The sequence below is a fragment of the Phycodurus eques genome, chromosome 3 (assembly GCF_024500275.1).
Source record: "Phycodurus eques isolate BA_2022a chromosome 3, UOR_Pequ_1.1, whole genome shotgun sequence".
NCBI classification, from domain to species: Eukaryota; Metazoa; Chordata; class Actinopteri; order Syngnathiformes; family Syngnathidae; genus Phycodurus; species Phycodurus eques.
The window spans coordinates 23,512,127-23,531,241 of NC_084527.1; the positions used below are offsets into that span (position 1 = coordinate 23,512,127).

Below are 19,115 nucleotides of genomic sequence, written 5' to 3' on the forward strand. Positions count from 1 at the left end.
CTCTATGGGCTGAAATATGTACCAGCAGGAACTGAATTTGAACCACATAATTTGAATTTGTATTGTTAAATTTGAAACATTGCATTTAAAAAAATGAATGTGAATAGGATAATTTGAAATTGAACGTATTTGGAACAGAAGTCCAATAAACTTGAAAGTGAATGTGGGAGGAAACCGGAGTGCCCGGAGAAAACCCACGCAGGCACGGGGAGAACATGCAAACTGCACACAGGCAGGGACGTGGATTGAATCCCGCTCCTCAGAACTGTGAGGCAGACGCTCTAACCAGTCACCCACCGTGTCGACACAAATAATCTAGAGCGAAAGCCTATTGATTTTGAAAAACGTTCAAACTCGGATCGAAGTCAGATTATCAATGATTGTCGTCAACTCCCACACTACAACATTTTCAGGGATTTTTGTTGTATAACGAGGCAAGATTCCAATTGGTTTCGAAAAATGCCTGAATTGATAGGATGATCACTCGAGCGCATTGCACAGGTTGAGCTTTGAATAACAACAAAGTCACATGTGACCGACTGGTGTCGCCCCTTAGCATGGCCCCGAAATCGAAGTCAATACCTTCATGTTTGCCATCAACCCTCTACCGTTCGGAAATGTTCATCTTTTCAACAGATGTTTGAATGACTGGTTGATATTTTTGATTTTTACATCAAAGCAATAATTTACTGACCTATTGATTTTACCCAATAATTGACTATTGAGCCTACCAGGGTTGGCAGTAAGCTCCAGGTGTCCGAGGCTGCTCTGCTTGGTGACGCGGTAGAGCAGCTCGCCGGGTTCGCTGTCCTGGTCGCTGGCCGACAGCTGGAGCGTGGTCAATTTCTTCACAGAGTTCTCATCCAGGACCAGGCCTTTGTTGACCACCACCGATGGTGGTAGGCGGTCCTCTGTGGAGGGAGACGGAAAGACCAGAAATGACCAACATTACCCTGAAATGGCCACTTCAAACCAAAATGACTTCCTGTGCTTTTTTGGGCATGGCTTGTTGACTTTTTTTGCGCAGCCACTCAAGACAAACATTTCTACCTAAAGTATTGGAACAGACATTACTATATTAACTTAAAGTGAATAACAGCATCAAGCCTGCGACGCATTGACTTCACCACTGTTGCATTCTTCATTTGAAATGCTTTTCCAGGCCTTGACTGGAGCCTCTTTCAGTTCTTGTTTGTTTCTGAGGGTTTCTCCCTTCAGTCGCCTTTTCAGGAGGTAAAATGCATGTTCTATTGGCGTAAGGTCCGGTGATTGACTTGGCCACCCTAAGACCTTCCTCTTTTTCCCCCGATGAAGTCCTTTGTTGTGTTGGCAGTGTGTTTTAAGTCATTGTCTTGTTGCATGATGAAGCTTCTCCCGATTAGTTTGGATGCATTTCTCTCCATATTGCCAGACAAAATGGTGTTGTTGACTTCAGAGTTAATTCTGCTGCTACCGTCATGAATTACATCAGCAATAAAGACTAGTGAGCTCGTTCCAGAAGCAGCCATGCAAGCCCATGACATTACCTCCACCATGCTTCACAGATGAGCTTGTGTGGTTTAGATCATAAGCAGATCCTTTCTTTCTCCATACGTCAGCCTTTCAATCACTTTGGTAGAGGTTAATCTTGGTCTCATTAGTCCATAAAACCTTTTTCCAAAACTGCGCCTCATCTTTTCTTCGAAAAAAAAAAAAAATCCAATCTGGCCTTCCAATTCTTTTTGCTGATGAGTGGTTTGCATCTTGTGGTATGGCCTGTATATTTCTACTCTCTTAAGTCTTCATCGAACAGTGGATTGTGATACACTTCACCCCTGCCCTGTGGAGGTTGGCTGTGATGTCCTGACTGATATCTTTGGGAGTTTCTTCACAGCTCTCACATTGTTTCTGTCATCAACTGCTGTTGATACCCTTGGCCGACCTGTTCGATGTCTGTTGCTCAATACACCAGTAGTTTCTTTCTTTTTCAAGACATTCCAAATTGTTGTATTGGCTATGCACAATGTTTGTGTCATAGCTCTGATTGATTTTCCCTCTTCTCCCAGCTTCAAAATGGTTTGCTTTTCTCCCATAGACCGCTCTTCATGTTTCCTTAACAGGGAATGGCGAAACAGGTGAAACCCAAAGCCAAAAATAAGCACTAATGTTTAAGCAATCAATCTAAAAGGCAACACTTGAGCAATTAGAAATACCTTTGCTCACTGAACTGTTGTCTCATATTCATCTTTTGATCTGAAACCCAAAGGAATGACCTTGCCTTTACACTACTTTTGGAGGGGACTGTATGTGGTACAAATTGGACAAAATTCCTAGAACAAGTTTGCTGTTGAAGGACTACTAGAAAAATGGTGAAATTGATACAGAAATTCTTCAAGCCAAAATGGTATTGTTCCTGTTTTTTCAAGCATACCTTCTCAAGACTTTCTTGCGGGTCTACTCACGAAAGAGATGCCAATTTTGTTTTCCAAAGGGAAAGTATGTTTGGGGGCTGATTAAAAAATAAAGAAAAGTTAATAAATAAATCTGGGCAGCGTTGCCAAGCCAATCTTTGGGGGTGGTGGTTGGCTAAAGTTGCCCTGAAATGGCAGCTTCAAAGCAAAATGGCAGACTTCCTGTGTCTTTTCGGGCATGACTTCTTGAGACTTTTTTGCAGATCTTCTCATGATGACACATTTCATGTTCCTGCAGGATATTGGCTTCTGGGCTGATTTTTTCAAGCAATCCCCCACTGGGAGGCCCTACTGAGTTTGAGTTAATAGGAAGTGAGAATGAGAAGATAAACGTGGACTGATACAAGCTGCACAAAAGCAGAGAAGATGGATGCCAACAAAGACGGAAGACGCAGGCAGGAGAGTCACAGCGAGGCGGTATGGCAGAAAGTGATACGATGGGAGCACCGGAGGAAGAACATGAGCAAAGAACTATAAGAGGCAATCAGTTCCAGCAACTAGCGGTGAGAGAAGTGGAAATTTGAACACAACTTACCGAGCACGCTGACAAAGAAGGACTGGTCAATGAGTTTGTTGCCTTCTGGGTCCACCAGGTTGAACTTAAATGACTGGCTGCCTCCCTTCTCACCTTTCTCGTGGCTGTACTGCACCAGACCTGCAACCCAAAACACATAAAAATGTTGAAATAAATGTTAAAATACTCATTTAAGCTTTTTAACTCACCTTTGTTGACATCCTCTTGTGTGAAACTGCGCACGAGACCCTTGACAGAAATTTTCTCAAAGCCTCTCCCACTGCTCAGCTGGACTTTGCCGCTCGGAGGGTCTTTGGTCATGATGTATCGCAGCTTCAGGCTGTCAGAATCCATGTCAGTGGCCTTCAGGTTCTGCTCGGTGATCTTGGATGAAGAACCTGCGGGAAATGGAATAAGCACTTTTCATGGCGAGTCCTTGAAATTATCATCCAGCTTTGATGACATGCTACGCCCGCATTTGATGGTGTAGAGAAAAAAAGCTTCATAATTTAGAATTGCTAACCTGTCTAGGACACTTGCTTTCAATTTGGGTCAATACCCTAGCGGGAGTTTATCAAAAAATACAAGCCCTAGAATTCCCCCCAAAATGACTGCTTCGAACCTAAATGGCTGCCTTCCTATTCAATTTCCGCCATGGGTTGTTTTTGTGCGCCCTGTTATTATCGTCTGCTCAATTTGGTGTCAATCGGTAAAGTTTGTGTCAGGGGCCAATTTCTTTTTACAATTTTCCATGGTACGATTGCTGGAAAATGGCTCAAAACAACTGCTTCATACCAAAATGGCTTACTTTCTGTTGGATTTCGTATGGCTCCTCTAGACTTTGCTGTATTTCGCAAAGATAGACATGGCTACCAAATATCGTGTCGATCAGAGAAACTGGTGTCGGGGGCTAATTGTTTCCAACTCTCAGGGTATGATTCCTGGAATTTACCTCTGAAATGTCTGCTTAAAACCGAAATGGCTGACTTCCTGTTCAGTTTCGAGCATGGGTCCTTAAGATTTTTTTGTGCGTCTTGAGATGATGGACACATCCACCCAATTTCATGTCCATCAGTGAAATTAGTGCCAGGGACTAATTTTTCCAAACGCTTCCTACAATTTGCACCCCAAGTGTCTGCTTTGAACTAAAATGATCGACTTCCTTTTCAATTTGGGGAATGGGTCCTTGAGAAATTTTCGTGCGCAACAAATTTCATAATCAGTGAATCTAATGTCGGGTGAAATTTTTTTCTAACTTCCCAGGTTGTGACTCCTCGACTATGCCCCCCCCCCAAAATGGCCAATTCAAACCAAAATGACCAACCTATAGTTACATTTCAGGCATGGATCCTTGAGGCTTCTTTGTGAATGATCGATATGATCGATGAATCCACTAAATTTTACGTCATTCAACAAAACTTGGTGGCGGGGGCTAATTTTTTCAAACTTTCTAGGGGTCGTCTCACCAGCTGGCAGCTGCAGGCCTCTGTTGACGGTCATGCGTGGGCCCTCGCTGCGAGTGATGTCCATGGTGAAGCGCAGGCGTCCGGTGGCTTGAGTGTGGACGCCGTCGGTGACGCTGAAGGCCAACTCGTCCACGCCACCACTGACCGTCTCGGGTGTGTAGACCAGCAGGCGATCCAGGACGTCCTGGTAGGTGAAGGTGGATCCCTGAGAGAGGACGCGGCCGCTCTCCAGTGGCTGTGAGTAGAACTGACGTCTGCGGAGTTTACCTGAGGGGGTACAAAGAAAGGCTTTTGGCATAACGTTCCCTTGTTGCTGTTAGCAAAATATATGCCTTTGCATTTATAAAATGAACTCCTACAGTTAAAATACAACCCGATAGATCTACGTTCACACTGCAGGGTATGATGCCCAATTCGGATTTTTTGTTCAATCTGATCTTTTTATGTAGTTGTTCACATTACAAAAAAAAAATGCGACTTGTACTGTTGACGGCATGCGCCGTGACGTCACGCATGCGCACAACTGTGAGGCGGCGTGTTTACGGGAAGTAAATACGGCCTCTCGCGGAGTTTATGTCATGACGCATTTGTGGCAATTTCAAGGGTTTTGTGCAACCAGATCCAACATTTTCTTATATTAATCAGTTGTAAAGCATCTTTTTTTCGCCACTGACTGTTTTCTGCTGCTTTGTCGTTTGCTTTTATTGGGTGTCTGTTTTGTCAAACAATTGTGACGTTTGTCATCTTTTGATGACGTACAGGTCGGATGAGCGACCCGCGAGTGTCCCTATTGTACTTGCATCGGATACATTTCCAATTTATTGCCACATATGAAAGAAGCCTGGGTTGCATATGAAATAAATCGGAATTGTACCGTTCACATTGACATGAGAAAAATCAGATACATGTCACTTTGGGCAAAAAAAAAAAATCTCAATTAACCTGCAGTGTGAATCTAGCCTAAGAAGTGTCTCCCTATTTCTCCTTAGGTGATTATTTAAACACACATCAACAGGCAGTTATTACTGTATCTGCCTCATGCAACTGGCGGCCCTCAACCACAGCCATCTTGGTTTGTCTTACAGCTACAGTAAGCGATAATGTAATATCAGAGCGGGAAAGCAACACAGTCTGCTTTCTTAACCTCGAAGTGAAAAGATGAGCTGAGGTTATAATTACATAGAATACATTTCATTTCAAGTGAAAAGGCAGATATTTTCCCAACATTGAAGCATCTATTATGTGAATATGGGATTGTCGTGACACGCAGTTACGCGCTTGTGTCGACGCTGAATAAACTATCAAAAGGGAAAGATCTGTTGGGTATAAAAACTTTCCCACTACCCATCACTGCCAACTATTTTGTTTGTTATTGTCCTGTGTGAAAGGTACTAACACAGAATGTAGGGTTGAAGTCAAATTTGCTTCGCTTCTGACATAGTATCACAGCTATTGTACAGTTATCTATTTTCTATGTATTTATACAGGTGCATCTCAATGAATTACAATTACAAAACGTAGTATTTCTGAAGTTCAATTAAACAACTCATATTATATAGATTCCCTACACAGAGTAAACTATTTCATGATCAATCCATTTTCTGGGATGCTTAACCTCACTAGGGTCACGGGCGCAGTGGAGCCTATTCCAGCTATCTTCGGGCGAGAGGCGGGGTACACCCTGAACTGGTCGCCAACCAATCGCAGGCCGACACATAAACAAACAACTATTCGCACTCACATTCACACCTACGGGGAATTTAGAGTCTTCAATCAACCTCGCATGCATGTTTTTGGGATGTTGGAGGAAACCGGAGTACCCGTTTTTTTTTTCCGGTTCTACTCATGATACAGTATCCAAACCTTCCAAATTAGCAATGCTAAGTAAAATTGGCTTCAGGGGATGAATTTTCAAAAACTCATTCAAAAACTCAAACAACCACTGAAAATGATTCTAAAATGGCCCTTTCATAGCCAAATGGCAGAATTTCTGGGTCTTTTACCATGTGGCTTCATGAGACTTTTTGTGTGGGTCTAATCATGGCAGACATGCCTACCAAATTCCATGTTGCTAAATGAAACTGGCTCCAGCGGTAAAATTCTTAAAAAACTCAAATCAAAATCTAATCGCAGTAAATGATCATTGCAAAATGATCCTACAATGGCTGTTTCAAATCAAACTTCTGGGTCTTTTCTGGCATGGCTTATTGATACTTTTTGTGTGTCTAATCATGATAGACATGCCTACCAAATTTCATGTTTCTATGTGAAACAAGCATCAGGGGCTGACTTTTCATAAACGTCTATTTTGGAAAAATTAAACAATTTCAAGAGGGCCTTAACGATAACATTTCATGGAGTCCTAACAGCATCCAATGTGTTGTGGTGCTGACCATAGGATGGCTTCTGTATGACGGTGAACAGAATCTCATTCTCCGGCGTGTCCTGGTCCAGGACGCTGAGCGATGCGTTGGTGACCACTACTCCGGAGTTTTCCTCCACGTGGATGCTGCTCACTGACACCAGAGGCTCACTCTGCCGCTTGCCCTGTCGAGCGAGAGCGAGAGAGAGGACCACATTAATTCATCCGGACGGGTCGGACGTGGCGTTCATCAGCGGGCCCGACAGGCTGTGATCATTAAGCGGGAAGGTCACACTTGACAACGTGAATGAATGCAGGCACCTGCGCCATGGCTTAAACATTTGTCACCACTGGAATCAATGAGTGGCTACCATCTAATTTAATTTGGGATACCAGGGAACAGAACATAGCCAGAAGTGCATGGTAGAAGACAGCCACATTGCATCCCACTGGGCAGATTTTGGATAAAAGTGCCATAAAGGGGCCATGCATTTCATACATGTGTGAAAAAAGAAATTGGGGGGGGAGTTTAGAGATTTGCTCAAGTCATTCACTACTGTGGACAATAATATTAGTCAACTGGAATCCCACCTTTTAATGCAACCGACGACTGAAATCGCCTCCCCATTTTTCAACAGGTAGGCATGGAAGAGGGTCTCGCCCAGTTTCCTGTGAAATTCAGGTTTGTAAACCATTGTAATGACTAGCATATCTCTGCAGATGGAGGCGTTGCATTGCTTTGGATTTGAGATGAGCACAGTTTTTGAGTAGAAGCTAAAGATTAGGCAGTGAATTTCTGTTTCACATGTCGATTTTGAGGGAGAAAAACGCCAAGCCGTTGGAATTTGGACAAGCTTAGGCACCTGACACTTGAACAGACTATATATGGTGTAAACTGAGTATGTGTCTCAGAAAGTAGTGTAAAGTGTGTGTCGCGATCATGAGAAAAGATGACACAGTTCATGGAGTGAATGCCATGTAAAAAGCCACTGACGGTCAACTTGAGTGACAGATTAGTTGTATATCTCTCAAATTATTGTTCTTTCAACAAAAGCCCTTTCTCAGTCCTGTTTTTACCTGTTTATAGTTGGAGGTGTCTTAAAAGAAAAAATACCAGCATCAAAGTTCTGCTTGAGATGTTTCTTTTCCCATATCATAAATCGGTCTTTTTGGTGAAACTAACATGTTTGACTAATGATTACCAAAAAAATGAAAGAAGCTAGAAACTTCGTGTGAAAGAAGAGTCTATTGTTTCTTTTGGTAGGTCTGGCGCTTATATTGTCACAGAACCCAATATGCGGTGGGTTGAGAAAGACCCGTCAAAATGTTTTAAAACGGGTGGCAATATAGGGAACTGCTTTGAACTTGCTGACTTGACGGCTGAGCGTAAATGAGTAAAATTGTATTTTTACATGTTACAATCACATTACTACCAAATGTTTTAACTGGATCAGATTAGGGTTGAACACAGTTTGATATTATAGGCTTTTGTAGCCATTTTTTGGGGGGTGATGAAGCCCATCTAAAATAAATACCAGCACCCTAAAACTCAAGAGATCCCCGAAAACAATTTAAGCTGTATGTGGAGGGAGGGCGGGGGGGTCTCTTTCTGACACGCACACATTATATATATATATATATATATATATATATATATAAATGCATTACATAAATGAACAATATAACAAGTTAAAAAACTGGTAAATCAGTACGTAGCAAATTCATAGAAATGTATTCATAGAAAATACCTGGTAATCTATAATTTGACTGCTTCGTTTTAACCAGATGTTCATGCTTCTTTTCGTTGACGTGATCGACCAGGCGCGTTCTCCCTCCAGATCAATACTTCACATCCTGACACAAGATGCAGTATGCCTTCCCAGGTTCTTTAATCGTTTTAATATTTTTGTGAAGGTATTCATTTCCGATTTTTGATTCCAGCCAGTGCCAATTCCACAGATTCTTGATCCTGTTATCCTCATCAAGCTTCTTTACAATGTCGGTCTCACCGCCTGCCCTGTGTACGATGTCCCTCCGTTGACACAGACATAGCGCACATACTTATTCATCTAAAATCTTGACAGCATACAATGAATTTAAATGTGTAGAACGATCGCACCGATGAAATATAAATGGCGGAAGATTTGCACCTTGCCTGTCGTAATACGGTCTTTAATGCTGTAAATGTGACGATCACGATGACAGACCGTCGATGTCAATGTCAACAGAGTGCTATGTTAAGCACCCCAGAATTGTTTGGCAAAATTTGCGGTATTCCGTGGATGCGCAGACTTCTCACAGTCCTGATTTTTAAATAACCGAGTAAAGTGTAAAACTACAGTACTTTGTTAGAATGTAATATTTTCACAACAAAAATACAGCAATACCTTCCAGTGGTACAGTGGTACTGTAGTCATACAGTACCACTGTCCTCTGTTTGAATTGGATTGAGAGACGTTAGTTGTTGAGTTATCTACATGTAATAATTAATATTAAAGCCAAGGTGCTACTGAATAGCTTACTGACTGGCATGGGCATTTGTAGGCCATTTTGGGGGGTGCATAAGCACTCTTAATATGAATCCAAGCACATCCGAAATCTCTTGTCCCAGAATCGCCTGTTTGACATACTATACCATCTGACACCACATGTATATAGACCATTCTATTTAAATCAGATTAATTGATTCACTCGATGTAAAAAAATAGGTATTTTTTTTAAAATTAGGATCATTTGCTTTATGACAATCTTGAACTTGAGCTTTACGGCCAGCCACCCATGTCTCACCTGGATCTCGATGTTGACGTTGAAGGCCTCCGTCTGGCTTTTTCCATCGCTGACATAGAAGCTGAAGGTGTCTTGCTGTGCCGGCTGTCCTGCGCGCTGCACGTAGAAAATGCGGTCTGACGTCAGGTCCTCCACGGAGAACGGCATCTCGGGCGTGACGGCTCGCGAAGCTCCCACCGATCCGCCTGCTAAGTAAAATCGTACACGAGGGAAACACTGAAAAACATCTATTTCTTCCTATAATGCTGAATACTGATAATTAGTTGTTGAATATCCCCCTCAGGGATTCTAATGAGTCAAGTGTTTCTGTGCCTATTCACAATTAGCTATTCGCAAATTCACCGATATTTGCTGATTAGCTATTCGCAAATTCACAGATATTTGCAGATTTTTTGGGGGAGGTTATCCGCCATTATTCGCGAAGAAGCTCGCCTATGCACTGTTATTTTTAAAACACTAAGAGCCCTGTCTCGTAAAAGGTAGTGCTTTGGCACCATTTTGTGGCAACTTGGAGCCAAGAAACTGTGTTGAAGTGAAGGGAGGAAGTTCTATTAGACAGGCAAAAGACATCTCTAACAGAAAAGTAGTTTTTCCACACCATCGTGTGGCATCTAGACAATTATAAACCTTTTTAATGGGGGTGCTGATTTTAGCAATTAAAAACACAAATTAAAAATAAAAAAAATAGCAGACAGAGGTTGATTTGCACAACATTCCAAGTGATAAAGCTTTAAGTGCGATACCAACTATAATCTAGGACCTACAAATAGTAACAAAAATAAACTTGTTTACTGTGCATTTACTGGTTTATATTTTTGGCTTAAAAAGAAAAAAAGCAAGTGCAATGTGCAAAAAAAAAGGTTTGTAGTGCAAAACAACAATAAAGGTCAACAACAAATAACAACACTTAGATGAAATTAAAAATAACTAAAAATTTATTTAAAAAATGACTTAAAAAAACAAACGTAATTTCTGTAGAAATGGTGTGTGAATGCTGAAAAGCTGAAGCTGGACTGAAATGCTGTGGAATTAATTGAAATGCTGAAATGTAAAACGTGAAACTTGGAATGGTTTGAATCAGTCGACAAATGTGGAAGAAAACTGATGAGATGTAAAAATATGTTCATTTGGGTATTTTACTGTAAACATTTGGGAATTTTGGGAATGGGAATTGTTCCCAAGATGAATGAGCTAAAATTTTAAAGTTGGCAGAGGTGGGAAGTCACAAAGTAGTTGTACTTCATTACTGTACTAAAGTAGATATTTCAGGTATATCTACTTGAGTATTTATTTTTTCTGGTGACTTTATACTTTCTCTCCTTACATTTAAAAAATGCGCTTGTTACTTTGAATACCTTCTAAAGTTAGCGACGACGCAGACGCAACGTAAAAAGCAGAGCGCCAAAAAAATGGAAACCGAAAGTCAGCGAGTCAGTGCATTGATCATAAACATTGTAAATATGAAACTCCCATTTGAGCCGCTAAGCTAGTGGGGCAGTATCTGTGCATTCAATGTACCGGTAGCTAAACTAGTGGGGGCAAAGTGTCGGCGGATCCCATGTTTGTGGACGGCAGGTCGGAAACCAAAATAACAAGGAAGCCTGCGTATTGTGCTGTGTACGGTTGCACACAAGTTGTACAATCACAACAAGGGAACTCCGAACTGGGATTAACCTTTCATCGGTAAGACTATTTTTTGGTTCTTTTTTAAAAAAGTGCCTGCAATGAATGAACCATGTTATTTTCTTGAGAAAGCTAGCTTGTTGAAGTCTCGCTCGCTGGCAGTAAATTATGTCATGTTTGAGCATTAACATAAAATATTTCCAACACAATTTATTTGCCCACTGCCAAAACAAAACCGTAAAAAAAAAAAAAAAAAAAAAAAAAAGAAACTGAAAAAAGTCATAATTTTCTCATTTCCAACTTGTTTCACTCACCCCCTCCCCCACAATAACAAAAATAAAAACAAAGAATCTTGGTGTAAAAAATGCGCATCAGCATTCACATAATACATAATACACATAAATACATACATAATTAATGATGCAAACAAACATAAGTAGCAGAAACAAGGTGACACTGTTCTTCCTCAATACTACTCCAAACAAAAAAAAATAAACAAAATAAAAATACTACCCCAGGCTTTGTTGATTTCTAGGGGCCCTCTGTTGTTAGATTATGCCTCAGGTAAGAGATTACAGACTGCTGAATAAGCACATTTATCAGATACTCCAGTGCCAGAATCGATCAAGGCATCTGACAGCCAGAATGATGGCAGCCTTCATACATAACTTGGCGGGAAAGCAGACACGGCGAGGTGTCGGTGACTTGATTTGACGCAAGGTGACGTTAAATGGCAACTTGTCATGTCGCATTTCCATCATCATTTGACTCTGAGAAGGTGAGTGAGAGTCTCTTATCTGAAGAGGAACCTGCCCTGAATCTCAATCAGGACCACTGTGGCATTAACAGAAGCCAACAGGGATGGGGGCATACTGGGGTTTCTAAGGTCTTGCAAGGTGAAAAACAGTGCCCACACACAATGGAAAACTCAATTCTCAATTAAATTGATCTTCACCACGACTGACCGATACAGAGTCTGAATTACTGCAGACGCTGCACCGATACACCTGTTGATCTCCTGCTCCATTCTTCCCTCACTTGTGAACAAGACCCCAAGATACTTGAACTCCTCCACTTGGGGCAGGATCTTTCCCCCAACCCGGGGAGGGGACTTCACCCTTATCAGACTGAGGTGAGATTTGGAGGTGCTGATTTTCATCCCAGCCGCTTCACACTCGGCTGCAAACCGCTCCAGCGAGAGTTGAAGATCACAGCTTGATTAAGCCATGAGAACCAAATAATCTGAAAAAGCAGAGACATAATGCTGATGTCACCAAATTGGACCCCCTCAACACCTCAGCTGCGCTTTGAAATTCTGTCCATAAAGGTAATGAACAGAATCAGTAACAAAGGGCAGCCTTGACCGAGTCCGACTCTCAATGGGAATGAATCAGACATGCTGTCGGCAATGCGGACCAAACTCTGACACCGGTCGTACAGGGACTGAACTCCATAATCACGGAGCACCCCCCACAGAACTCCTTCAGGGACATAGTTGAACACCTTCTCCAAGTCCACAAAACACATGTAGACTGGTTGGGTGAACTCCCATGCACACTCACAGACCCTGCTGAGAGTGTAAAGCTGGTCCACTGTTCCACGGCCAGGACGAAAACCACACTGCTCCTCCTAAATCCGAGATTCGACTTTCCTCAACAGAACCTCCTCTGCAGAACCCCTGAATAGACATTACAGGGAGGCTGAGGAGTATGATCCCCTATAGTTGGAACCCCCCCGGTCCCCCTTCTTAAAAAGAGGGACCACCACCCCAGTCTGCCAATCCAGAGGCACTTTTCCTGATGTCCACGCAATGTTGCAGAGGCGTGTCAACCAGGACAGCCACACAACATCCAGAGCCTTCAGTAACTCTGGGCGGATCTCATCCACCCCAGGGGCCCTACAACAGAGGAGCTCTTTAACCACCTCAGTGACCTCGACCCCAGAGATGGAAGAACCCACCTCAGAGTCCCCAGACTCTGTTTCCTCATGATGCAGAGCTGTCAACTGATTACCACCCGGCCGGTGGTAAATTGGCTCCAGTGGGGGGCCAAAATGTTGGTCCGACCTGACAGACCGTGTACAGGACTTGTTCCCGCACCCGAAGGTGGAGGGGGGCTACACTTTCGTCCACTGGGGTAAACCCCAAATGACCATGTCGGTGGAATTGAGGAGGTCTTTGAAGTATTCGGCCTACTGACTCACAACATCCAGAGTTGAGGACAGCAGCGCCCCATCCCCACCATACACAGTGTTGATTGCACTGCTTCCCCCTCCTATGACAGTGGATGGTGGATCAGAATTTCCTTGAAGCTGTCTGAAAGTTTTTCTCTGTCGCCTCACCAAACTCCTCCCATGATTGAGTTTTTGCCTCAGTGACCATCAAAGCTGCGTTGCGCTTGGACAGCCAGTACCCATCAGCTGACTCCGGAGTCCCACAGGCCAAAAAGGCCTGTTAGGACTCTTTCTTCAGCTTCCCTTACCACTGGTGTCCACCAACTGGTCCGGGGATTGCCGCCAAGACAGGCCTCGACCACCTTACGGCCAGAGCTCCTGTCGGCCACCTCAACAATAGAGGTGTGAAACATGGTCCACACAGACTCATTGTCCCCCTCCTCCCCCAGGCCGTGGGCGCAGTTCTGTTGGTCTGTTGGAGGTCCTTCTGACAGGAGACTCTGACAGATGTTCCCAACAGACCCTTACAATACGTTTGGGTCTGTCAGGTCGGACCAACATTTTCCCCCACCACCGGAGCCAACTTACCACCGGCCGGGTCGTGATCAGTTGACAGCTCTGCCCCTCTCTTCACTCGAGTGTCCAAGACATGCGGCCGCAAGTCCGATAATACGACCACAAAGTCGGTCATCAAACTGCGACCTACGGTGTCCTGGTGTTATGGACAATCCGTGACGAGTACAGTAGTCCAGTAACAGATCACCGTTCTGGTCAGGTGGGGCAATCCTCCCAATCACACCTTTCCAGGTCTCACTGTCATTGCCCACATGAGCATTGAAGTCCCCCAGCAGAACGAGGGAGTCCCCAGCAGGACTCTAAAAAGGACTCCAAAAAAGGTGGGTATGCTGAACTGCTGTTTGGTGCATAGGCATAAACAACAGTTCGGACCTGTCCCCGCACCCAAAGGCGGAGGGGGGCTACCTTTTCGTCCACTGGGGTAAACCCAAATGTACAGGCACTGAGCCAGGGGGCATCAAATATGCCCACACCTGCTCGGCCCTTTTCACCATGGGAAACTCCTGAGTGGAAGAAAGTCCAACCCCTCTCAAGAGGACAGGTACCAGAGCCCAAGCTCCATGTTGAGGTGAGCCCGACTGTATCGAGTCAGAATTTCTTAATCTCTCACACCAGTTTGGGCTCTTTCTCTGTCTTTCTCTCTCTCATAAAGAACCTTGCCGGTTCCAAAATGAACTACTTCATAGTTCTTTTTATTCTTTTCAATATGTTGCTGATGGGCTATTACCCTCAAAATAGTGCCTTTTGATTTTCCCAATGTTGCCACGCTTTCATTCGCTAGTAGCCAGCGGCAGCTTTCACCCTATAATCTCAAAAACATGAGGAAAAATGCTTGAATGGTCTTTTTCTAAATCAGGAATTAAAACAAAAACGGGACTGTAGTCCTCAATGTGCAAACAAAAACATGCAACGCAGTATGACAGGAATGACGGTGAAAGGACGTTAATATTCATTGAACTTGTTCAGGTAGAACACTGGAGAGGGTTCCGTGAGACAAACGCGCTGATAAGGAAAGAGTGACACCAGCAGAAAAAGGAGACAATTCAATTTGATTGACAGTACAAATACTGGAAGAAAAAAAAGGTTAACGAAGGTGCCAGTATGTCTAATGGAACTGTTGCAAACAGTCCCTTCTGAGAGAGCCTTTTCCAAAACAGGGCAGATCATTTCCAGACAGACAGAAGAAACTGGATCAGCTCCTCAAAGTGCCAGTCTTAACTTTAAACAAGTTATCTGGGTGTTATTTTTTTTCTTTTGTTTGTACGTAATTTAACTTATATTTTCTTGTTTTGTAGTGATTCCGTTTTTTCCACTTTAAATTAGTTTTGTAGAGAAAAAGTTAAAAGCATAAAATAGTTAAAGGTTTAATTGTAAATACTTACATTTGTTTTTGTATTTTATATATATATTTTTGGAGCACTGTTTCAGGGATCACCAACCTGGTCCCTGCAGGCACCGGGTAGCCCCGAAGGAACAGGAGAAGCCAGCGGGTCTGTTCTAAAAATAGATCACCACTGATGGAACATTGGGATTTAGTGTTAAATGTTATACAGTATATTTAAACTTAACAGGGAACATGTTTATTAATGTATCAAATAGTCTATATTTGGTTTAAAAATACGTAGATTGTGTTCAATGGGTAAACAAAAGTCATTTCTATTTACCCAATTTTTTTGTTAAATAATAGATTTAGAGCTGTAACTTACATACTGTGATACCATGGTATTTTTGCTAAAGGTTATCATACTTTCAGAATCTGATACTGGTCATGTCCAGCTGTATTATAATGTGAGTGAATCCTATCATAAATTGAGTCAATTGCATGATATTGTATTTCCAGTGAAGCAGATCCAGACACATTGAAGTTAATCTTGTTGTATCATATTTGAATTGTCTTCCATCGTAATTAGAGTGAATCATATCATAATTAGAGTGAATCGCATAGGAATTGGAGTGACTTCAATTGTATCGTATTGCATTTCATTACACTTGGAGTTAATAGTGTCATATTGTGTCGTACAATTCATTATTTGAGTTAATCATATCTAATTCCAGTGAATCATATCATATTTGGAGTAAATCGTATTGTAGTTGGAGAGAAGCATTTCGCAATAATGAATGATAGCACTACTGAGATAAAGGTGTGGCGATTTAAGGGAAGTCTCACCTTGCTTGGTGTTTTCAATGAATCCGTAGTTGGGGGGGCTGACGAGCCAGACCAGCAGATTCTTCCCGGGTGTGTCCAGGTCAGATATGATAATGTGATTGGTTGACAGTTGCACACGACCGCCCTCCTGGACCTACACCAGTGAAAAAGGTTTAAAAAAAAAAACAAAAGTATATTTAACAGTGTTTAAAAAGAATAAAATAATTTCACAAGACAACAAAGAATTCCTGCAAAAGCTGTAACGCAGCCAAAAGGATTGCTAAAAAAAATAGTAGTAAAAAAGAGGTTTGAAATGTGTGCGCTAACCTTGATTCCACTGCGCACGGTGACAGCAGGTGGCTGTCTGGCATTGGCGGTGATGGTTATGGTGCACATCTGGTTGTCAAGGCGATTGTTGTCGCCGTCGTAGACGACAAAGTGGAAGATATCCGTGACGGGTTGGTTGCCCGTCTCCAACGACGTGATGTACCTAAGATGACATTGAGGTAAACATCGCTGACATTCTTATTAGAATCTTATTGTTTCAACATGCGGAATAATGGATGTAATTTGAGATAGAATTGCTTTAAATATCATTACAATTACCCCAATAAATAAATAAATAATTACGTGTGGTAAAGATGTGCTGTGACTTCTGCTCAAGTACCGGCTAAATTTGTCTCCTCCTCAACATACCATGCATGATCTTTGTCTCTCAGGTCAGGTTTATCACTATATATATCCATCCATCCATTTTCTGAGCCGCTTCTCCTCACTAGGAGCCTATCCTAGCCTAGCCCAGCTATATATATATATATAATATATATATATATATATATATATATATATATATATATATACACACACACACACACACACACACACACACACACACACACACCCATACAATAAACATACTTCCTTGACACCATTTACTATTTTCCTATTAACCTGTGATTTGGCTTCATCTTGTGGTCTTACAGAAAGAGAACAAAATGTGGGAAGAGGAATTTTCCAGCAAATATTTCGACATAAAAAACACAAATAGGTGAATTTGCGAATAGTAGCCTAATAAAAAATAAAAAATAAAAATGTGAGGGGTGTTTGTCATTTAGTTATCACATCATAATTGGAGTAAATCATATGGATGGTCATACTGAATGAATCGCATCATAATTGTAGAGACTCATTAAAAATCGTAAGGAGATTAAATGGTAATACCATTAATGGTCAATACCATTAATTTTATTGAATGGTATTGTGGTTGCAGTGAATAAGTAATTACAGTAATTGTAGTAAATTGTATCATAATTGGAGTGACTATTTTCATATCCTAACTGGACTGAATCATATGGTATAACATTGTAATTGTATTGAATTGTATCATGATTGGAGTGAATCATCTCATCAGTGTTGGGAAAGTTCATTTTGTACTCGAACGAGTTCAAAGTTCAGTGAAGCAATCTCAAAATGAAGTACTTAATAATAGTTAATAATTCATAATTTCAAAATTTGGAAGTAAGTTCGAGGGAATTTCCCACTGGGTAGTATAAACAAAAAGGACTCTGGCTGTTCCATTTTAATGGCATTTGTTCCAAATGTTCTCTTCCTGTAATGGTCATGTTCTGAACTTTCTCCCTTTCTCGGTCTTCGGTCTGTGCGCGGTTAGTGATTACTGCCTGAAATGTTCTGCTCACAGGTATGTTTTGTGCAGTCACGAAAAATCGCGATTAGCAATGTAGCATGCTAACGACATGATTGCGTCTTTCATAATTGAAAAGGTTACTTTAACAATAATAATAATGCATACCACTCATATAGCGCTTCTCAAGGCACACAGATGCTTTACAATAACAAATAAACAAATATGGTTGATAAGAAAATTGTGAACAAGAGGTTTGTCCACAACAAGCAATAGCAGACAAAACATGTCAATTCAAAATAAAATAAACAAAGACTTGCCCTTTATTTGATATATTTTTTTTGACTCAGAGGGGCCAGTTCTGATAGTGAAGAGTCCTAACCCTTCCCCGCTGGGAAAATCATTGAATTTTGACCATTACCGCAACCATATGATTGACATACGTTTAAAAATGATTGCCTAAGTGTATCACTACCATATAAAAGCATTGTTTATGATTATTCACACTATTTTGCATATTAATTACGAGCAAAACAAACCAATTTATCCATTTAAAATCATAGTCGCAAACAGAATATGGATAAATCATTACTACGGCAATTATTGCACTTTATTTTAATGATAGCTTGTTTTCCTATATAATCCTCTTTAAAGGAGTCTGGGCTTTTTAACTGCACATTCAGCATCTTCATATATGAAATGATCTGGCCTGTTTTTGGAGAAGATTCTCTCATTCTCTCAGACTGGCACCTAAGGTAACTTTAAAAAAAAATTTGTATCGTCAAAAAATTTGACCCGTCTCCTTTTCCTGCTGGTGTCACTAGTTTCTTTATCGGCCTGTTCGTCCCACGTAACCCTCTCTGCCTCCGTGTGTGGGTGTGTGCGCGTGCGCACTGCCGCCCCTTCCCCACTCTGCTCAGCTGTGAAAGAGAAAAAAAAGGCAGCTCGGCTCTCCTCATGAAGATGAAAGAGGCTGATTCTTCAGTGTGTGACAGTCTCCTCTTTGCAAGCAGCCCATCATATTGTGCCAGGTGACAGACCAGTTCAGACGGAACATCTCTTTTGCAATGATGACCAGTCCAAGAAGGCAGCTAGTCAAACCCCAAGTCAATCACATACAAGAATATTATTCATATTATTTATTTGTATTATTTTCACCTCTCCTCTGAAAAAGATACAAAGTCTAGGTTACATTAATGGTGGAAAAAGTTTGAAAATGATTTATTTTGGTCTAAATTCTTTTAAATCACAGAAATCTGGCATTTGAACAGGGGTGTGTCGACTTTTTGTACCCACTACAGGCTTGTTCCTGTTTTTGTACTTTCTCTTCTGGTGAGCCTATTGTGCTGTTTAACAAGTGAAAACAAAACGGAATAA

At 41.7% G+C, this 19,115-nt stretch overlaps 1 protein-coding gene across 1 annotated transcript in view; it reads right to left on the reverse strand.

Annotated features, from left to right (window-relative positions):
* fras1 (Fraser extracellular matrix complex subunit 1) overlaps positions 1-19,115 on the reverse strand; it is a 229,904-nt gene that overhangs the window by 43,125 nt on the left and 167,664 nt on the right. The window contains 8 exon segments of the mRNA XM_061672741.1: positions 732-911; positions 2,986-3,105; positions 3,174-3,362; positions 4,431-4,697; positions 6,824-6,977; positions 9,580-9,764; positions 16,118-16,250; positions 16,424-16,586. Of these exon segments, the coding sequence (XP_061528725.1) occupies positions 732-911; positions 2,986-3,105; positions 3,174-3,362; positions 4,431-4,697; positions 6,824-6,977; positions 9,580-9,764; positions 16,118-16,250; positions 16,424-16,586 (1,391 nt within the window).